Below are 17948 nucleotides of genomic sequence, written 5' to 3'. Positions count from 1 at the left end.
ATAAAATTTCATTGTAGTTTTAGGGGGTCATGGGCAATGGAAAGAGACAGTCTCTTTGGCCTTAAGGAAGGGGAGTGTTCAACTGTAAGTGATTAATTCAACGAATATTTAGTGAGTGCCTACGATGTGCCAGGCATTGTGGATTTAAGAGTGCAAGCTGCATCTGGTTCCTTCTCCCCTAGAACATGCTGTACAGTGGAAGAGACAAATTAGCAAAGAGACAAAGATGGTATGACAACATGACATAGTTTGACATATGACGATATGACTTAGGTGGGAAAGTTGAAGGTAGTTTAGGAGTACATTTGAATGGGTTAGAGAATATCTCAGGAAAAAGTGAAAGTATCTACTGAGGCCTAAAGGATCAGGAAGACATAACCACATGCAATGAAAGTAAGGATATTCCAAGTAGGGGAAGTAGCATGTACACAATCTCAGGGTTGTCCTTGATTACAGACATGGTGTGTTCCCATATTAAGTTTGGTGTTCTGGAACATAAAGTAGGGGCCAGAGACTTGAGATGAAGCTAAAGAGAAAAGCTAGTGAGAGGTGAAGCCGTTGGGCTTCTGGGTCGGGTGGGGACTTGGAGAACTTTTCTGTCTAGCTAAAGGATTGTAAATGCACCAATCGGCGCTCTGTGTCTAGCTAAAGGTTTGTAAACCCACCAATCCGCTCTTTGTAAAATGGACCAATCAGCAGGATGTGGGTGGGGCCAAATAAGGGAATAAAAGCTGGCCACCAGAGCCAGCAGCGGCAACCCCCCTTGGTCACCTTCCAGGCCGTGGAAGCTTTGTTTTTTCGCTCTTCACAATAAATCTTGCTGCTGCTCACTCTTTGGGTCCGCGCTACCTTTATGAGCTGTAACACTCCTTGCGAAGGTCTGCAGCTTCATTCCTGAAGTCAGCGAGACCGTGAACCCACCGGGAGGAACGAACAACCTGCGTGCCACCTTTAAGAGCTGTAACACTCACTGTGAAGGTCTGCAGCTTCACTCCTGAAGTCAGCAAGACCACGAACCCACCAGAAGGAAGAAACTGAACATCTGAAGGAACAAACTCCGTACACACCATGTTTAAGAACTGTAACACTCACCGCAAGGGTCCGCGGCTTCATTCTTGAAGTCAGCGAGACCAAGAACCCACGGGAAGGAACCAATTCTGGATAAACTAGGACCAGACCTAAAGGGCCTGTTAAGCAAATCTTAGATTTTTAAACTAAGGGCAATGAGATAATCAGCAAGATGACTGAAGAAAGCCTGGGGATTGCTGGGTAGAGTTAAAAAGACCAGAGGCATGGAGACAGACTAGGAAGCCGTGGCAGGCATCCAAGCAAGAGATGCTGGAGGTCTGAGTGAGGGAGTAAAATCAGGAGGTCTTGGTTATTGATTAGATGTGTGTAGTGAGAAAAGAAATCAAGAATGACTTTTAGGTTTCTGATCTAGTGATTGGGGCCTGGTGGTCCACCAGAAAGAATACAGGAGGAAGAAACAGTTTATGATGGGCATGTTGTGGACATGTTGAGTTTGAGGTACAGCCTCAGCATGTGGTACTATACACTGAATGTATTTAGCAGGGTTCTCTAGAGGGACAGAACTAATGGAATATATATATATATATATAAAGGGAAGTTTATTAAGCATTAACTCACGTGAACCCAAGGTCCCGCAATAGGCCATTTGCAGGCTGAGGAGCGAGAGAGCCAGTCTGAGTTCCAAAACCGAAGAACTTGGAGTCCAATGTTCAAGTCGGGAAGCATCCAGCACGGGAGAAAGATGTAGGCTGGGAGGCTAGGCCAGTCTCCCTTTTCACATTTTTCTGCCTGCTTGTATTCTAGCCACGCTGGCAGCTGATTAGATTGTGCTTATCCAGATTAAGGGTGGGCCTGCCTTTCCCAGCCCACTGACTCAAAATGTTAATCCTCCTTTGGCAGCACCCTCACAGACACACCTAGGATCAATACTTTGTATCCTTCAATCCAGTCAAGTTGACACTCAGTATTAACCATCACACTGGGTATTGCTTTCAAGCTAGGAAAGAGAACTGGATTGGAGATAAAGCTTTGGAAGACTTGCTCACCAAAACCTTCCCTCTCAAGACCTGTGTATTTTTATTATTCTGTCTTTGATAGACACTCTTTTCTGAACACATATTATGAAAGATATTATATATCTTTTCTGAACACTCTGTAGCCCATTCAATAATTTTTATTATCCTTTGCAGTAACGTCCCCAAGTGACTTATGTTTCATGTACTTTCTTCTTGTATTCTAAAGATTCTTCAGGCATCAAGTGTATTATTTTCGGGTCAGACTCAGCTTATGACAATAATCTCTAACCTGGTTTTACAGCTCTGAAATTAAATCCCTACTCACTGGCCCTTGAACTGATTTTTTCTAACATCAGCAAAAGTCAAGGAGTGTTTCCCTAAAAAAGAAAGCATTTACTCAGAAACCGTATATTAAAGTCCAGGCTGAAAAATGCAAACATGAGTAAGTTGTTCCTATTTTTCAGAAACTTGGGCAGTTGCAAATGCATATTTATAATTAATATATACCAGTAATGGGCAGTGGGGCATGGGGGGAAAGGATGAAGTTCCATTAGGGGATGACAAAGTATTTTGCAAGTATAGAGGGAGGGGAAGGTCATTTCATACAGTGACTCATGGAAGACTTCATGGAGAATATGGCATTTTAGATTGGCCAGATGGAAACCAAAAAGAAGATACTAGGGCCAGCATATGCCCTGTTTTAAGAGGTAGCACTACACAACACTGATCGTTTTTGCTATGTGGGAGTATTATGGGCCCGTTGTTTAGTTTTGCTTTTTTGAGGGAAACTGGAAACTCAGATTTTATATGAAATCTCTTGATTTTAAAATTTAGGCTCAGACTCTTTCAAAGCATTGCATAGACCAAATAAACAACTTCCTGTGAGCCTGAAGCAGTCCACAAAATACCATAACCTCTGATACAGGACTTTTTTTAATGTAAGAGATATGATGTTAATGCAACCAACGTTTATTGAGCAAAGCACTGTGGTAGGTATAGCTATACCAAGAGCCCATTCTCTGCTTAGTTGCAGAGAAAAACCAGGTAGGGACTACTTCTATTTTTTTAATTTTACCTTAACTATCACAGTGTCCTATATATGTTGACACTGAACAAATATTTGTTCTTTGATATTTCTGCAGCACAAGTACATCCAATACCTTGCCCTTTTTTTTTCCTTGACCTCATCACTGCTGTTCATCTTTACCGCCCCCTCACTGTAACATCCCATTCCCATGGTCATATCCTTCTCTGCCCAACCCCTACCCTTTTACCATACACTTTTTTGGGTATATTCAACTATATGAATTAGTGTGTCTACAAGTATTCTGGTGTCTTACTGCAGCTGGCCTCTGAGTAGCATGTGACAGTCCTCTGGGGAGTTTCCTTTTACATTCCCCTAAGTAGCTGTTCCAGAACCTCATCATTTCACCTCATCCTTTACCCCACACCTGTTTCAAAGGTGACCTTGCCTCCAAAATTACAAAGAAACTGAAAGCTATTAGGTGTGAACTTCTTAATGTCTTCCTCTTTCCACATGCAGTATAATGTAAAGGTTAAGGACCAGGATCTAGAATCAGACTGCCTGGGTTCAAATTCTGGCTCTGCCTCTTGCTATCTTGGTGGCCTTGGACAAGTTACTTAATCTCTCTTAGTACAATAGGGTTGTTATAAGGATAAAGTAAAGTATTTCATATAAAGGCTTTAGAAAAATGCCTGGCACAAAATAAGCACTCTATAAAGAAATGTTAGCAATTCTTATTATCAGTGGTATTATTACATATTTAATATTACATTGTTAATATTATTACATACTTACCTGCATCTTTACCTTTCCTCCCATTCCTGTTTTTCTAATGCCGGCTTCTCTATCTCGACAAAGGCTGACCTCTTAGACCTCTGCTTTCCTGTATGTTTAATCTCTCCCTGTCTCCTAATGTTACCCGTTAGCATGTAATAGAAAACTGTCTTAATTAACCAGTTTTTCCCTTCTTTTTCCCTGTCTAGCCCTTCTTTATAGCAACACTATTGAAAGAGTCATTAGAACTCCATGCCTCCAAGTTTCATTTACTTCTAAATGAAAGTGAGTGATGCCCACTGCGATCTTGCTTCCACACCCAGTCTATTGAAACAGTTGTTACTTAAGGTCATGGTTGACCTAATTTACATTTGGAGTTGGCCTAGCCAGACCTTTAGCCAGGATGAACCCTGCCACCCATTTCTTTGGGCTGGCATTGAGCAGCTGAACATTGCTGGAGAATATTGCACAACTTTGTTGTCTGGCCTTGCTTCATGATTTCAACGTCAAATCGTCACTTACTGCTGCCCAACAGCCCATCTTTGTTTCTCTAGTAGTTTGGTCTTCCACTCCCTAAGATGACTGTTTTATACCTTTTATTCTCTTGTCAAGCCTCTCATACCCTGTTGTCATACTCAGCTGATGACTTTGTTTATACTGAAGACAATAGAAGTCATTAGGTAATGAACTTCCTCACCTTCCTACCACAAAACCTACCAATCTGCTGGAATGTGAACCCAGATTCTCTCATTTCATGAAAGGGAAGAAGCCCAGTTCTTCCACTAGAGCTCAGGATCTCCAAGCCCTCTCACCTTCTATGATTATTTCTCTCCTTCTCCCCGTGTCTCCTGTTAGGAATCATTTCGTTTCTGGTAAGACTGTTGTCATCAGCTTTCAAGCCCTTCCACATCTTGCCCCTACAAATTTATCTTCTGCCACCCTCAGCACTTCCTCACTCTGCTCTAGCCAACTGATCTTCTGCCTGTGAAGTACTTGCTCACTTCAGAGCCTTCACACCTGCTGTTTCCTCTGCCTGGAGTACTTGCCTCTCTCAACACAAAACCTTGCACACACACACGTACTCATTCATCACACACTGGCTTAGTTCATGTCTTTTAGGTCCTAGATTAAATGCCACCTGCTCAGAGAGGCCTTCCTTGACTGCGTTAATCAAAGTTGATTCCTGCCGTTTTTCTCCAAGTCCCATGTTTCTTTCCTGCTTGGCACTTTTTACAATTTATTTATGTATTCTCTTTACTTTTTAAAAACTCCTCCCCAGAATGTGAATTCTTTTAGGTCAGGCCATGGGAATTCAGGTCCAGTTTATAGCTGAATTCCCAGGGCCTAGAAGAGTCTTCAGCACATGGTAATGTTTCTGACCCACATCTCAGGGAATGATATCATCCACTCAGCTACTCAGCTGACCACACACTTGGGAGTCTTTGAAGCCTTCGTTTCTCTCCTTCAGTTTTCTCACCCCAAGTCTTTTATCTTCCAAATGCATCTTCACAGTCCCTTCCAGCTTCCTTTTTAAACTCTTTCAGCAGCCTCCCTGCTCTTCTGGGCTTTTGCTTTCTTGGCCACTGCCTTTCAGCCTCTTTCGTTTACTGACACTGTGCAAATGTTTCAAAAACAGACTCTTATCATATATCTTACGTTTCAAACTCTTTGGTGGTTTTCAATCATCCATGAAATATAGGTCAAAGCCCTGTGCATAGCATAGAAGACCCTTTAGACTCAGCCTCCCTTTTACCTCCATCCTGCAGAACCTAATTTATAACCACTTCCAGCTACTAAGCATTCTTTCTGACTGAAATGCCCTTTCTCCTCTTCACCTACCCAGCATATACTCCCACCATCCTTCATTAAGACAGATATAAGAAATACCAACATAGAACAAACTACTGGTGTTAATTCAGAAGTCTGGAGATCACTAATCCAGATTATTAATAGAAGGAGACTGATGCCCAGAAAGTATCACTGACTTGCCTTAGGGCACACAGCTAGTGGGGTCAAAGCTAAAAACAGTCTCCATGTCTTCTGATTTCTAGTCAACACTTGCCTGATGAGGAGGAGGAGGGTTTTTAAGTGTGGTGAAGGTAGAAGAGAGAGCTGGGGCATTCAAGTAAAGAAAACCAAGATGCATAGGGAGACAAGTGCAACAAGTGTGCAGAATGAAACGAAGACCAAGGACAGAGAGAAAGTATGACTCATCTTTATTGTGCCTGCATTCAGTCCCTTCCTGAGGCCAGTGTCAGGAAAATAAGTGAAAGACTTTGAAACAAACAAAAAGAGTATTTACTGGGTATCTTGGAGTTATTGTTATGCTATTTTACAACTCTCAGTTGTGGAAGCCTGGCAGTTAACGCAGGTGATTGTTGTTCATGGAAATGCAAGTTGTGTTCAATGGAGATTCATTTTATTGTTAACCTGTGGACAGTATCCAGTTTTGCTAAGTCAGGATTCCTCGTTACTGTATGTTTTGAATTCTTCTTTTGAATCAGTTGTAACATCTTACTAGTTTCCCCATTTATTGATGAGTTACTAATCTCATGCATGTTATTTTATACTTGTATGAGAGTCTTCCAGGAAAACCTGTATCTGAGGAATATATGCCTATATTTGCTTAAGTTGAAAGAAAAGATGGGGGAGGGGATTAGAGCCATTGTTGGCTGTGAGTAGTATCTTGGAGACAAGCCAGGCTGATTTCCTTAAAATAACTAGATTGAAAAATTGGAAAAATTAAATACCAAATCAAAACTTGTTAGACATTAATGATTTTGATATATACAAAATGCTGTTAAATGTGTTTCCTCCTCACTGTAGAACCTCTACTATAAATAGTTGATTGTAATCAATCTTTAGATAAACATTTCAAAATTATTATTATAACTGAAAACCAGATCTAACAATAATAGGAAAGTAATATTGACATTCAGGAGAGAACTAGATACCAATTGAACCTTTCCTTCTTGTCAATTCTTGTTAAAATATATGTTCTGGTAGTTACTTTCTTCTGGACAGTTTAAATGACTTCATTTTCACCAAGTACATCTCTGTTGGTGCCTGCTAAGTGATAATTCTCTTTGAAATTTTAATTTTATGGGTCTCAAGGATTGAAAATGTATTAACAGCAGCTGCCTTGTCATTGTTATTGCTGTAGCTTGAAGCTGGCTAATTGCTGTAATACCGCAGCACTGGAAAAGACAAAAGAGAAAGGGGAGACCCGTAATAAAAGACCATTTTCTGTAATGTTTGCTATTTGCTGTGCAAATTGATGGTTTTAAGGGTTGGAAGACTGCAGGAGTCTTCCCATTAGCTGTACTTTAAAATGTAATTAAAATATCACTTATATCCCTAAATAAGGAAGTAGCAAATTATACAGGCATAGGTAATTTGGGCTAGATTTCTTAAGGACAGATATAAGAAATACCAACATAGTTTTTCCTTAATAACTCCTGTAATATTCCCTCCCTGAGGAGATGTCACCCTAACTGCTGTTAGGGGGTTTTGGGCAAGAACTCTTTCTGGCTACTTCCTGCCGAAAAGGGACATCAAGTGGGGAACAACAGCTAGGGCTCCTCCTGGGGTTGATCTAAGGGTCCTCGGAAGAATGGCACGTCCATGTGTGGTTCGGTTTGCAGCACCATTTGGATTGATTGCTTCTAGGCAAGAGGAAATGATTTGAGTTATAGTATTGAGTATGCAAGGTCCAAATATTAATACAAGACGTATAAGTAGGAGTGGACTTAATAAAGGAGCTAACCAATTCCATAAAGAAGACTAGAATTCATTAAAGGGGAATTGTAGCCACCCGGGGCTGAAGCCTGCGTGTTCTTGTAGCCTGTTAATGATTTTGATTTGATCTTTAGGTAGCTGTAGATTTTCCTCTGCTTTACTAGAGGTGTTAATCCAGAAGCAGCATGTTTTATTTATAAGTGCACAGGTACCTCCTACTTCAGCTGTGAGGACATCTAAGCCCCGTCTATTCTGTGCTACTACCGAGGTGAAAGAGTCTGTAGATTGCTGTCATGCCTCTATGGCACCTACAGTTGCCTTCCCCCCTTGTTGCATCATAATAGAAATAGTAAGTACTGATCTTTCAAGGAGAGGGAAGCCCGTAATCCAGACTAGACCTCTGGCTATAGAATTTCCCATTCATGGTTTTTCTAAGATGGGATTGTCATGTGCATGCCCTCCCCAGTCTGCTCTTTCAGTTAAATCTCCCTATGAGGGCATAGAAATGATAGATCTCTTTCTCTGGTGTATTCAAGATAGTGTAGTCTCTAGAAAAGAGCCTCAATTAGGGATGACTCCAGATGATGCTGCCATCTTGGTAGAATTTAAAAATAATAAGTCAGGAACTAGTGCTACTATAGTACAAGTTCCCTTCCAATGCCTTGGGAGGATTAAATGTATCCAGGAGCCACAAAAAATTAGCCCTGTTCCTTGAAGAGACAGTTCTAAGTTGTGGCTTGTGAGAGACACGGGCAGATTTTTCTGATATCTTAGAAGTTTCCCGTCTTTACATATAATAGGGGCATCCTTGGGATAAGGATATCCATATTTACAATATTTACGATGCCATTTGGAATTTGACATGTCAAGTGAGAAGGGTCCACCTGACAAATGGAGTTTCGAAAAATTAGAGACATACTATGCCCTGGCCAGTATCTCAGATGATCCTGTGGCAAGGGCTGTCAGTCCAGATGCCTCCAGTTTGCCCACAGATCTGTAAGCCGCTACTATTAGCAAACATCATACAAGGGTCTGGATTTCCATGAGGGGGCATGTTTGGAAAGGCCCATCTGTTATTCTTTACAATATAGTCAAGGTGGTTACTTAGAGCATGCCACTCCCATCGGGGCTTCCAACCAGAATGAGAGGCTAGATTCTGAAAGCCCCCCAACTAGGGCTTCTAATCCTTTTAGATCACCCTTGTTGCACTCTCCTCCCTAAATATTTGAACTAACAGCAATTACAAGTGTGATGTTACAATATCTGAGATCTCCCAAGCATGGTCCTTCCTCGCTGCTTTTAAAGCAGAGGGAGTCATTTGCTGTTACTCGGTCTTGTCCCAACCTGAGGATGTGAAGCTTATCTTCAGACAGAGTGTTCTCCGGCACTGGGAGCAGAGTGTTGCTCCCATACCATGTCCAATTTATGCCTGCTAGGTCTTTAAGGGTAAAGGTAAAGCCAATAAAGGGAATCCTAAAACGGTGAATTCTGGGTCATTGTAAGTTTCCTTAGTGTCACTGAACTGAGCAAACCACTTACGACAGACCCAGCAATTAGTCTTGTTGTACAAATGGACCATGGCAGATATTGCAGGAGCTAAAGGGTGTGATGTATTACTAAGTCCGATAAAAAGTCCTAACAGACTGAGTGATAGTAAAATGCTCATGTTTACTTCCTTTTCATAACTGTTATTCCTGCTATGAGGATAATAATTAAGCAGAATGCTACAGTAATTGAGATTATCTGTCTGATATTCCACCCTGAGGGTGCTACAGCATATAGTCCTACTGCAAATAGTAGAGTGAGTAAAACAATTCCTGCAAGGGTGGCGTAGTAAATAATTTCCATCAAAAAGAAGTTCTAATATTTGGCAGCGAATCTCAAAAGGAGAGGTGGAAATGGCAAGAAGTATTTGGTGAGGTAGGGGTGAGACTAAGATAAGTAGTTTTCATTCAGTTACTTTTGTGATTTTCAGCTTAAGATCTCCTCTTTCTTTATATTGATATTCAAGGCGTTCCTCTGGGTTGTCAGGGGTTGCTCCCTCAGGTCTCCAGGCTTTGACTCCAATATAATGTATCCAGGAGTCGATTCCTGTAACTTTTATTGCCTAGGGGCTTGAAAGAAGAACCGTGTAAGGTCCTTCCCAGCCTGGGCTTAGGGAGGGAGAGAGAGAAGGGAGAGCCTTTACAAGTACCAAATCTCCTGGGTTAAATAGAGGTGGTCCAGTTTCCTGGGGTTGGGCTTTTGCTAGTCGCTTCCTGTTGGAACTGAGCCAGAGAGGTTACATGCTTAACTAGCTCAGAGGTTTCCCAATCTAATAGAAAATCATTGGTAAGAAAAGGCCATCTGTACAGCATCTCAAAAGGGCTAAGACCTAATTTTGAAGGGGTATTTCTTATTCGTTAAGGCCATGGGAAGAAGAGTGACCCAAGGAAGGTGAGTTTCTTGGGATAATTTTTAGAGGTGTCTCTTGATAATATCATTAGTTTTCTCCACCTTTCCTGAGAATTGGGGTCTCCAAGCACAATGGAGATGATATTCTATGCCTAGTGCTTTTGAGACCCCTTGTGTGACAGCTGCCTTAAACAAGGGCCCATTGTCACTTTGAAGGTACTTCGGTAGACCAAAGCAGGAAGTTATTTCATTAACTAACATTTTTATTACCTCAGAGGCTCTTTGTGTATGGCATGGAAATGCTTCTACCCAGTTAGTGAAGGTGTCTACCCATAGCAGCAGATATTGAATGCCCTTTGTCTTTGACATATGGGTGAAGTCTATTTGCCAGTCTTCCCCTGGATAACTTCCTGTTCTTTGGGTTTGAGGAGGAAGGAGTCACCTTTTCAGGGGATTATTTTTAAGACAGACTTCACAGGTATTAATAACTTGCTTGACTGTTTTTGGTAAGTTCTCTCCTGAAAACAGTCTCTGGGCACGTTGATAACTTTTATCCTTTCCCAAGTGAAAACCTTGGTGAAGGATTTTAAGGATTTTCCATTGGCTGGAGGCTGGCAAGTGGTGTTTGCCATCCTCTGACTGTAGCCATCCTGAAGACTAAAAGGTATACCCTCGAGACGAAGTGGTCCATTCTATTTCTGTAGGGGAGTACTGAGGTTTAATTTCTCTTATGGAGCCTTCCCAGATTAGAGGGGTGTGAAGTATGTTGATGTCTTGAGGTTTCCTTGCCACTGATTTAGCTGCCTGATCAGCTAATCTGTATCCTTCGGCTACCTCATCTGTTCCCTTTTGATGTCCCTTGCAATGCATCACTGCTATTTATTGTGTAAGAAAAACTGAGGATAATAACCTGTTAATTTCCTGGTGATATTTTACAGGCGGTCCATTGGTGGTGAGGAAATGCCTTTCCTTCCAAATGGCAGCATGAGCATGGAGAACCAGAAAAGCATACTTGGAGTCAGTGTAAATGTTAGCTCTCTTTCCTTTGCTTAATGTGATTGCTTTTGTAAGAGCTATTAGCTCAGCTAATTGAGCACTTGTGCCTGGAGGGAGAGATGCACTTTTGATGACGTCATTTAGAGTGACCATTGCGTATGCATACTCCTTGTTCTACAAAAGAGCTCTCATCTGTGGAGAGGGTCCAGTCTGAGTTCTCTAGGGAAGTTTCCCCAGTATCTTCCCTTGCTGCATAGGTCTGTACTATGACTTGTTCATAATCATGTGCAGGTTCCCCAGTTTCCTTGGGGAAGAAGGTGGCTGGATTTAGATGAGAACAAGTCTTTAATTGGATGTTGGAACCTTCTAACAGCAGGGCCTGATATGTAAGGAGTCGGCTGTTAGCCCAAAGGCTCCCCTGTAGAGTGCAGTAGTCCTGCCATGTTATGTGGGGTGTAAACAGTTAAATCATTTCCCAGGATTAGTTTGGAGGCTTCTGGGACCAGTAGAACCACTGAGGCAATGGCTTGGAGACATGCTGGCCATCCTTTAGCCGCCAAATCATGTTCCTTACTTAGGTAACCCACTGACTGTTGAGCTGGTCCTCGGGCCTGTGTTAAAACTCCCAGGGCCATTCCCTTCCTTTCTGATACATACAGATTGAAGGCCTTCCCTACAGGAAGGCTGAGGGCTGGCGCCTTGAGCAAGGCTTCCTTTAGCTGGTTGAAGGCCTTTTGAGCTTCAGGTTCCCAGGTTAAAAGATGAGTTTTAGCTCCCTGAGTTTCTTTTATGAGGTTATATAATGGACGGGCTATTTCACCATACCCAGGTATCCATAGTCTACAAAATCCTGTAATGCCCCAAAATCCTCTTAGTTGCTTGAGGGTTTCGGGGTGAGGGAAGGAGGAAATAGGCTTAATCCTCTCTTCCCCTAATACTCTGGGCCCCTTGGATGGTACTAATCCTAGATACTTCACTGAGGTTTTGCAGAGCTGGGCCATGGATTTTGAAACCTTATATCCTCTGTTAGCTAAGAAGTTGAGAAGAGCTTCGGTGCCTTCCTGAGAAGCTTCCTCAGTTGGGGCACAGAGCAGAATATCATCAACTAATGCAAGACCCTAACTTGAGGATGAGAGAACTCAGAAATGTCTTGTGACAGTGCCTGTCCAAACAGATGAGGACTATCTCAAAATCCCTGAGGCAGCACCGTCCATGTTAACTGGGCAGTCTGGATGGAGGGAAATCCTCAAAGGCAAACAGGTGTTGAGAATCAGGATGTAATGGTATGCAGAAAAAGGCATCCTTTAAATCTAGGACTGTAAACCATTTAGTTCCCTCAGGTATTTGAGTTAACAGGGTATAGGGATTAGGTACCACTGGATGCATTGGAACTACAGCTTCATTAATGAGGCAAAGGTCCTGAACTAGTCTCTATTCCCCACTGGGCTTCTGCACTCCTAATATTGGGGTGTTGCAGGGGCTATTAAAGGGTTTGAGGAGGCCCTGCATCTTTAGGTTATTAATAACGGCTTCTAGCCCTTTCCTAGCCTCTGGGCTCAGGGGATACTGTCTCTGGTTAGGAAAAGAAGTGAGATCCTTGAGATAGATCTGGACTGGCCTAGTGGTTATAGCTCGACCTATCCTTCCTTGAGTTGCCCACACTTGTAGTTTAATGTTAGCTTCCATCGGGGGAGACAAAGAGTTTGTCCTGGGGCTGTACGGATGCTGGCCCCCATGCAAGCTAGACTATCTCTTCCTAATAAAGGAGCAGGACTTTCAGCCATGATTTTAAAAGCATGTGTAAATAGTAGGTCCCCCCATCTGCAGGTAAGAGGTTGAGAAAAGTATCAGGTTAGAATTTTTCCTGAGACGCCCCTTACAGTCATACTATGGGAAGAGGGGAGGCCTGGATTAGAGGAGAAGAGAGAGACTGGCTCCAGTATCCAGAAGGAGATCTACCTTCCTTCCTTCATTTGATTTCCAGAATCACCCAAGGTTCCTGTGCTGTAATGGCAGTCTGAGTCGCTGGAGCTAGGGGTTTGAGCCCCCGGGACCCATCAGTCTTGCTGGACCATCTGTGAGACTGGTTCTGAACCCAGTGACCTCCGTCTCTGGGGGCAGATCTGTCTCCAGTGGTCTCCGCCACAGGCTGGACAGGGTCGAGGTGGCTTTGTCTTGCTACCTGGACATTCTTTCTTAAAATGCCCTGATTTGCCACATCGATAACAGCTAGTGGATGCACCTTGGGGATTCTGGACTTTGCAAGCTTGCACCACTGCTACTAGAGCCTGTGTTGTTTTCCTGTATTTTCCTTTCCTTTTATTGGGCTTCCTCCTGATCCCTATTGTAAAAGACCGAAGTGGCTTTCTTAGGAGGTTTTCTAGAGTACTATCTGGCCCTATAGCTTGCTTTTTTAGTTTCCTTTTAATATTGGGAGCTACCTGTGTAATAAACTTCTCCTTGAGAATAAGCTGTCCCTTGATTGAATCGGGATAAATAGGTATGTTTTATTAGTGCCTCTCTCAGCCTTTCCATAAAGGCTGTGGGATTCTCGTCTGGTCTTTGGTCTATCATGGACAGTTTAGAGTAATTGAGAGGTTTGGCCCTGGTTTTGCATGGGCCCTCTAATACACACCTTAAAGGTGCTTCCTTTTCCATTCATTTCCTGAGTTACTGGTGTTCCAGTCAGGGTTGTCTACCAGAACTGCTTCCTTTCCTAGTAGGAATGGAGTTTCCACTTCTTCCTCACCTTCCCTATCTCCTCTTTGTCTCCTCGGTTTGCTACAGGAGGCATGTTGCTCATCTCCATATTTTTCTGCTGCCTGCAGGACTTTCTGCTTTTCAGCTTCAGTGAGGGTCTGACGTAGCAGCAACGTAACATCCCTCTATGTGAGGTCAAATACCTGAGTTAAATTTTGGAAAATTTCTATATACCTACCTGGGTTGTCAGAAAATCGGCCTAAGTCTCCCTTTATTTGCTTCAGGTCCTGTAATGAAAAGGGAACTTGAACCCTCACGGCACCATTCCCATCAAGCACTTCCTGCAGCTGTAAGAGTGAAATGGGGAGAGTAGGATATACTGGAAATGGTGGAGCTAGAGGAGCTGATGGTACAATTGGAGGGGGACTGGAAGCATTGGGACATTCAATAGCTGTCTCAGATTGCTCCTTTGGAACCTGCTTTAGCTCTGGGAAAGGCCTATGGGCTTGCCTGCCATGGCTGGTAAAAGAACTGGGTCAGTTGTGCAGAACTTGTAAAGGTCTGGGTTTCACAGGGCAAAGAAAGTCTATACATAGGGGACCTCAGTCCATTTGCCCTTCTGTCTATAGAAAAGATATAACTGTTGGATGACATTAAAATCAAGGCTCCACCAAGCAGGCCAGGTTTGTCCATCTCCAAGATGATGAGAAGGCCATGCCCTTGTGCAATAGACTATGAGGCATTTTTTCTTCAAAGTCTCGGGGTTGAAGCAGTTCCAGTGTTTTAAAATCCACTCCAGGGGACTGCATGCTAAAGATGATCTGTTACCCATTTAGAAAGAGAAGTGAGAATAAAAGTGTCCTTTTAGTCTCCTTCCTTTCTGTATATGACCCAGGGTGGAGAAGAAAACAGTGGGGGCGTCCCCCAACTATTTTCCCTCCCTGGTTCCTAGGTCCCACCTCCCTGTTAAATGTGCTGCCCATGACTGTAGGTGTGACCCTCCAAGCCATGGCACCAGAGGAACTAGACTTTTGGGCCTAGTCACACTTCCCCAAGCAGCTCTAGTCCTCTGCTTATATTTCCCTTCAACCTCCTAGACTTCTGCGACCTGTGTACCTCCCTAAAAAAAACAGATCTCAAGAAAAACTATGTAATTGGGCAAGGCCCCTTTAATGGAGGGGGTATGCTAGATTGAACTCTATATCCTGCTATTATGGCCCATGCTAAAGCATTTACCCTTAGAAAAACGGTTCCGGTTAACTTCTGAACTTAAAATCCCCTTACTAGCTCAGTACTACCTTAATCAGAGACAGAATAGGTGCCTTAAAGGAACGTAGGAACCCAATGGCCATTTTCCTGCTGATGGGACAATATCGAGACTGAAATTTGGCCACAGAAGACATTTAACTCCTATCTGTTGAAAGCAGAATTTTCCTGTTCACAGAAGAGGCTTAGAGCCCAATTTCTAGTGGTGCAAAAGGAAGCTGCAGTGTTACCACAAAAAAAAAAAAAAAATGTGCCTCATGAAGAAGATTTCTGTTTCCACTAGGTGGCACTGTTGGTTTAGAAATACTATTTGCTCGAGGCCGGACTCAGTGGCTCACGCCTGTAATCCCAGCACTTTGGGAGGCCAAGGCAGGTGGATCACTAGGTCAGGAGATTGAGACCATCCTGGCTAACATGGTGAAACCCCCATTTCTACTAAAAATACAGACAGTTAGCTGGGCGCGGTGGCGGGCGCCTGTAGTCCCAGGTACTCGGGAGGCTGAGGCAGGAGAATGGCGTGAACCCGGGAGGCGGAGCTTGCAGTGAGCCGAGATCACGTCACTGCACTCCAGCCTGGGCGAAAGAGGGAGACTCTGCCTCAAAAAAAGAAAGAAAGAAAGAAAGAAAGAAATACTATGTGCTCATCAGAGAAGTAGTAGAGAGACCTGGGAATGCCATGCACTCTCCAGACCAAGGGCAGAGAAAGAGACGCTCACTCTGGGTGGGAGCGGGGAGGAGGGGGAGGAAAGGAACCCTCTGTTCCTAGAAGATTGCAACAGCATTCCTGAGCTAAACTCCTGGTTACTAAATTTCCGCACATCAGAGAGAGAGAGAGAGACTGTGGATAGAAAAAGGAGGAAAGTTTTGTGACAGGATAGCTGGGGATTCTCTGCCAAAACCCGAAATGGGCTGTTGGAGGCTGGGTCCGACCCAGAGGCCTTTGAATAACGCCAGGGTGTGTCCTGGCCAGAACTTTCCCAGCCTCACGCGATGGTAAGGTTTTCCCGTGAAAGGAAACTGATTCGAAACACGGCCAACACTCCCAATGACCCTTGGGTATTGAGGAGGGTTCTCCGTGTTCTCCACCAGCAAGCCTAACATCTGAAGCCTTAGAATGGCAGTCGTGATAAGCATATTTTTAACCAGCTGAAGGATGCCTGTTGATTGATTGGATTTGATTTTTAAATAGAGGCCAAGAGCCCCTCAGAATGATAGAACAGATTTTAAGCTTGCTCCTATACTCACCATCCGATGAATGTTGTACCTCGGATTCTTGGCCAACACACCAAAATGATATGGCTCTGATAAGGAACACCAGGGCCCTTTGTCTCGCACCAATTTAGATAAATAACATGGACACACGTGGAGTGGTTTTAAGGAATGGAGAGTTTAATAGGCAAGAAAGAAGAAAGAAGCTCCCCTGTACAGAGATGGAGGGTGGCTCCAAGCAGAGAGAGAAAACCCCAAGTGCAGCGGGAAAACAGTCGGTTCTATTAGGAGGCTGGAGGAGGTGGCGTCTGATTTTCATAGGGCCCAGGGGATTGGTTTGACCAGGTATGTCACTCATGTAGCCTACGAAAAAACTAGCCCTCCCACCCTAGCGTTTTAATATTCAAATACAGGCCACCATGATGTTCTGCACACGTGAAGATATCTGGGGTGGCCATGATGCTTGACACACATGGTGACAAGAAGAGGGTGGGAATCACCATATTGGATGGACCCGGTTTCTAATGGCTGGCATTTGCACATCAAAGCTTGCCAGCCTGGCCCTTTAAGCTGCTTTTCTGCTAGAAAAGAAATGTTTTTGGAGCTGCATTATTAAAAGAAAAAAAAAACCTTACTAAGCTGCATTATTAAAAGAAAACAAAACCTTACCAACCTTACCCTCTCTGTCTAAAATAATTTCTTAATAACTCCTATAATAGTTTTGCTATTTTAATTCAAGAATTTTCAGCTCTTTAAAATGAAAAGGAAACTGACATTGACTGTGTCAGATTTTGTGCTGACTGCATTATGTCCATTGTATCTCATTTTAATCCTCACAGCATTTTCATTGTGTGGATAAGTAAACTGACACCCAAAGTCATGTAGGCAATAAATCCGGTAACGTGGATTTGACTTTTAAGTCAGCTAACTCCAAGTCTAAGTTGAATCAGAACTTTTAGAAATTTCTAGATTCTCAAGTTTTTAATTTTATATTTTGAAGTTTACTCCATCAGTCATCATTTGTAATACTTAAAATGAGTAAGTAGAACATTAGCACTAAATCTGGGGAAAAACACCACAATTTCAAGTATTCAGTTAAGTAGCTGAGAATTCAGCCTGTTAAATAATGATCCCTTTTTGAACTCAAAGATGTTTTTCCCCCTTTACCCAGTGACCGGATCTGTAAAGGCATGCTTCCTTGTTGTGATTTTCTCCACAGTGAATCTCATTTTGTTCACTGTTACCTTGAAGGTAGACCTCATTGGGGTCTCCAGTTTATGTGGGGATTTTTCATTAGGTTCCCTGGAATTGATCAGGCCCTGGGTTTTATCTCATGCTTCTAGTGGCTTACATGGCTATCAAAATTGAAGCTCAAGGTCACCAGAGTTTTGCAATACCTTCAGGAACATTCTGGCTTTGGAGCTCACTTCTCTCCCAGGTAGTCTCATTCTCCTTTGTTGTTGTTGTTGTTGTTGCTTTATTATGCTTTTAAGTTCTGGGATACATGTGCAGAACTTACAGGTTTATTACTTAGGTATACACGTGCCATGGTGGTTTGCTGCACCCCTCAACTCATCATCTATGTTAGGTATTTCTCCTAATGCTATCCCTTCTCTAGCCCCCCATCTGCTGACAGGTCCTGGTGTGTGATTTTCCCCTCCCTGTGTCCATGTGTTCTCACTGTTCAACTCCCATTTATGAGTGAGAACATGCAGTGTTTGGTTTTCTGCTCCTGTGTTAGTTTGCTGAGAATGATGGTTTCCAGCTTCATCCATGTCCCTGCAAAGGATATGAGCTCATCC

General features: G+C 43.0%; 1 protein-coding gene across 4 annotated transcripts in view; it reads left to right on the top strand.

The window, feature by feature from the left end:
* The window catches only part of APIP (APAF1 interacting protein), a 34041-nt gene that overhangs the window by 2005 nt on the left and 14088 nt on the right, over nt 1–17948 (top strand). The window contains exons 1-2 of one of the 4 annotated variants that reach the window (XM_055355520.2): nt 10935–10998; nt 13956–14020. The exons of 1 other annotated variant lie outside the window; for it this stretch is intronic. In XM_055355520.2, coding sequence (XP_055211495.2) covers nt 13964–14020 — 57 coding nt within the window. In that variant the 5' untranslated portion in view covers nt 10935–10998; nt 13956–13963. Of the gene's footprint in view, nt 1–10934; nt 10999–13955; nt 14021–17464; nt 17585–17948 lie in introns of those variants that run through there. 2 more of the 4 variants (XM_063711066.1, XM_063711065.1) reach the window with 2 other exon arrangements.

This window comes from Gorilla gorilla, chromosome 9, assembly GCF_029281585.2.
Source record: "Gorilla gorilla gorilla isolate KB3781 chromosome 9, NHGRI_mGorGor1-v2.1_pri, whole genome shotgun sequence".
NCBI classification, from domain to species: domain Eukaryota; kingdom Metazoa; phylum Chordata; class Mammalia; order Primates; family Hominidae; genus Gorilla; species Gorilla gorilla.
The sequence above is the reverse complement of the archived record's forward strand: the minus strand, read 5'-3'. Positions and strand labels throughout refer to the sequence as shown.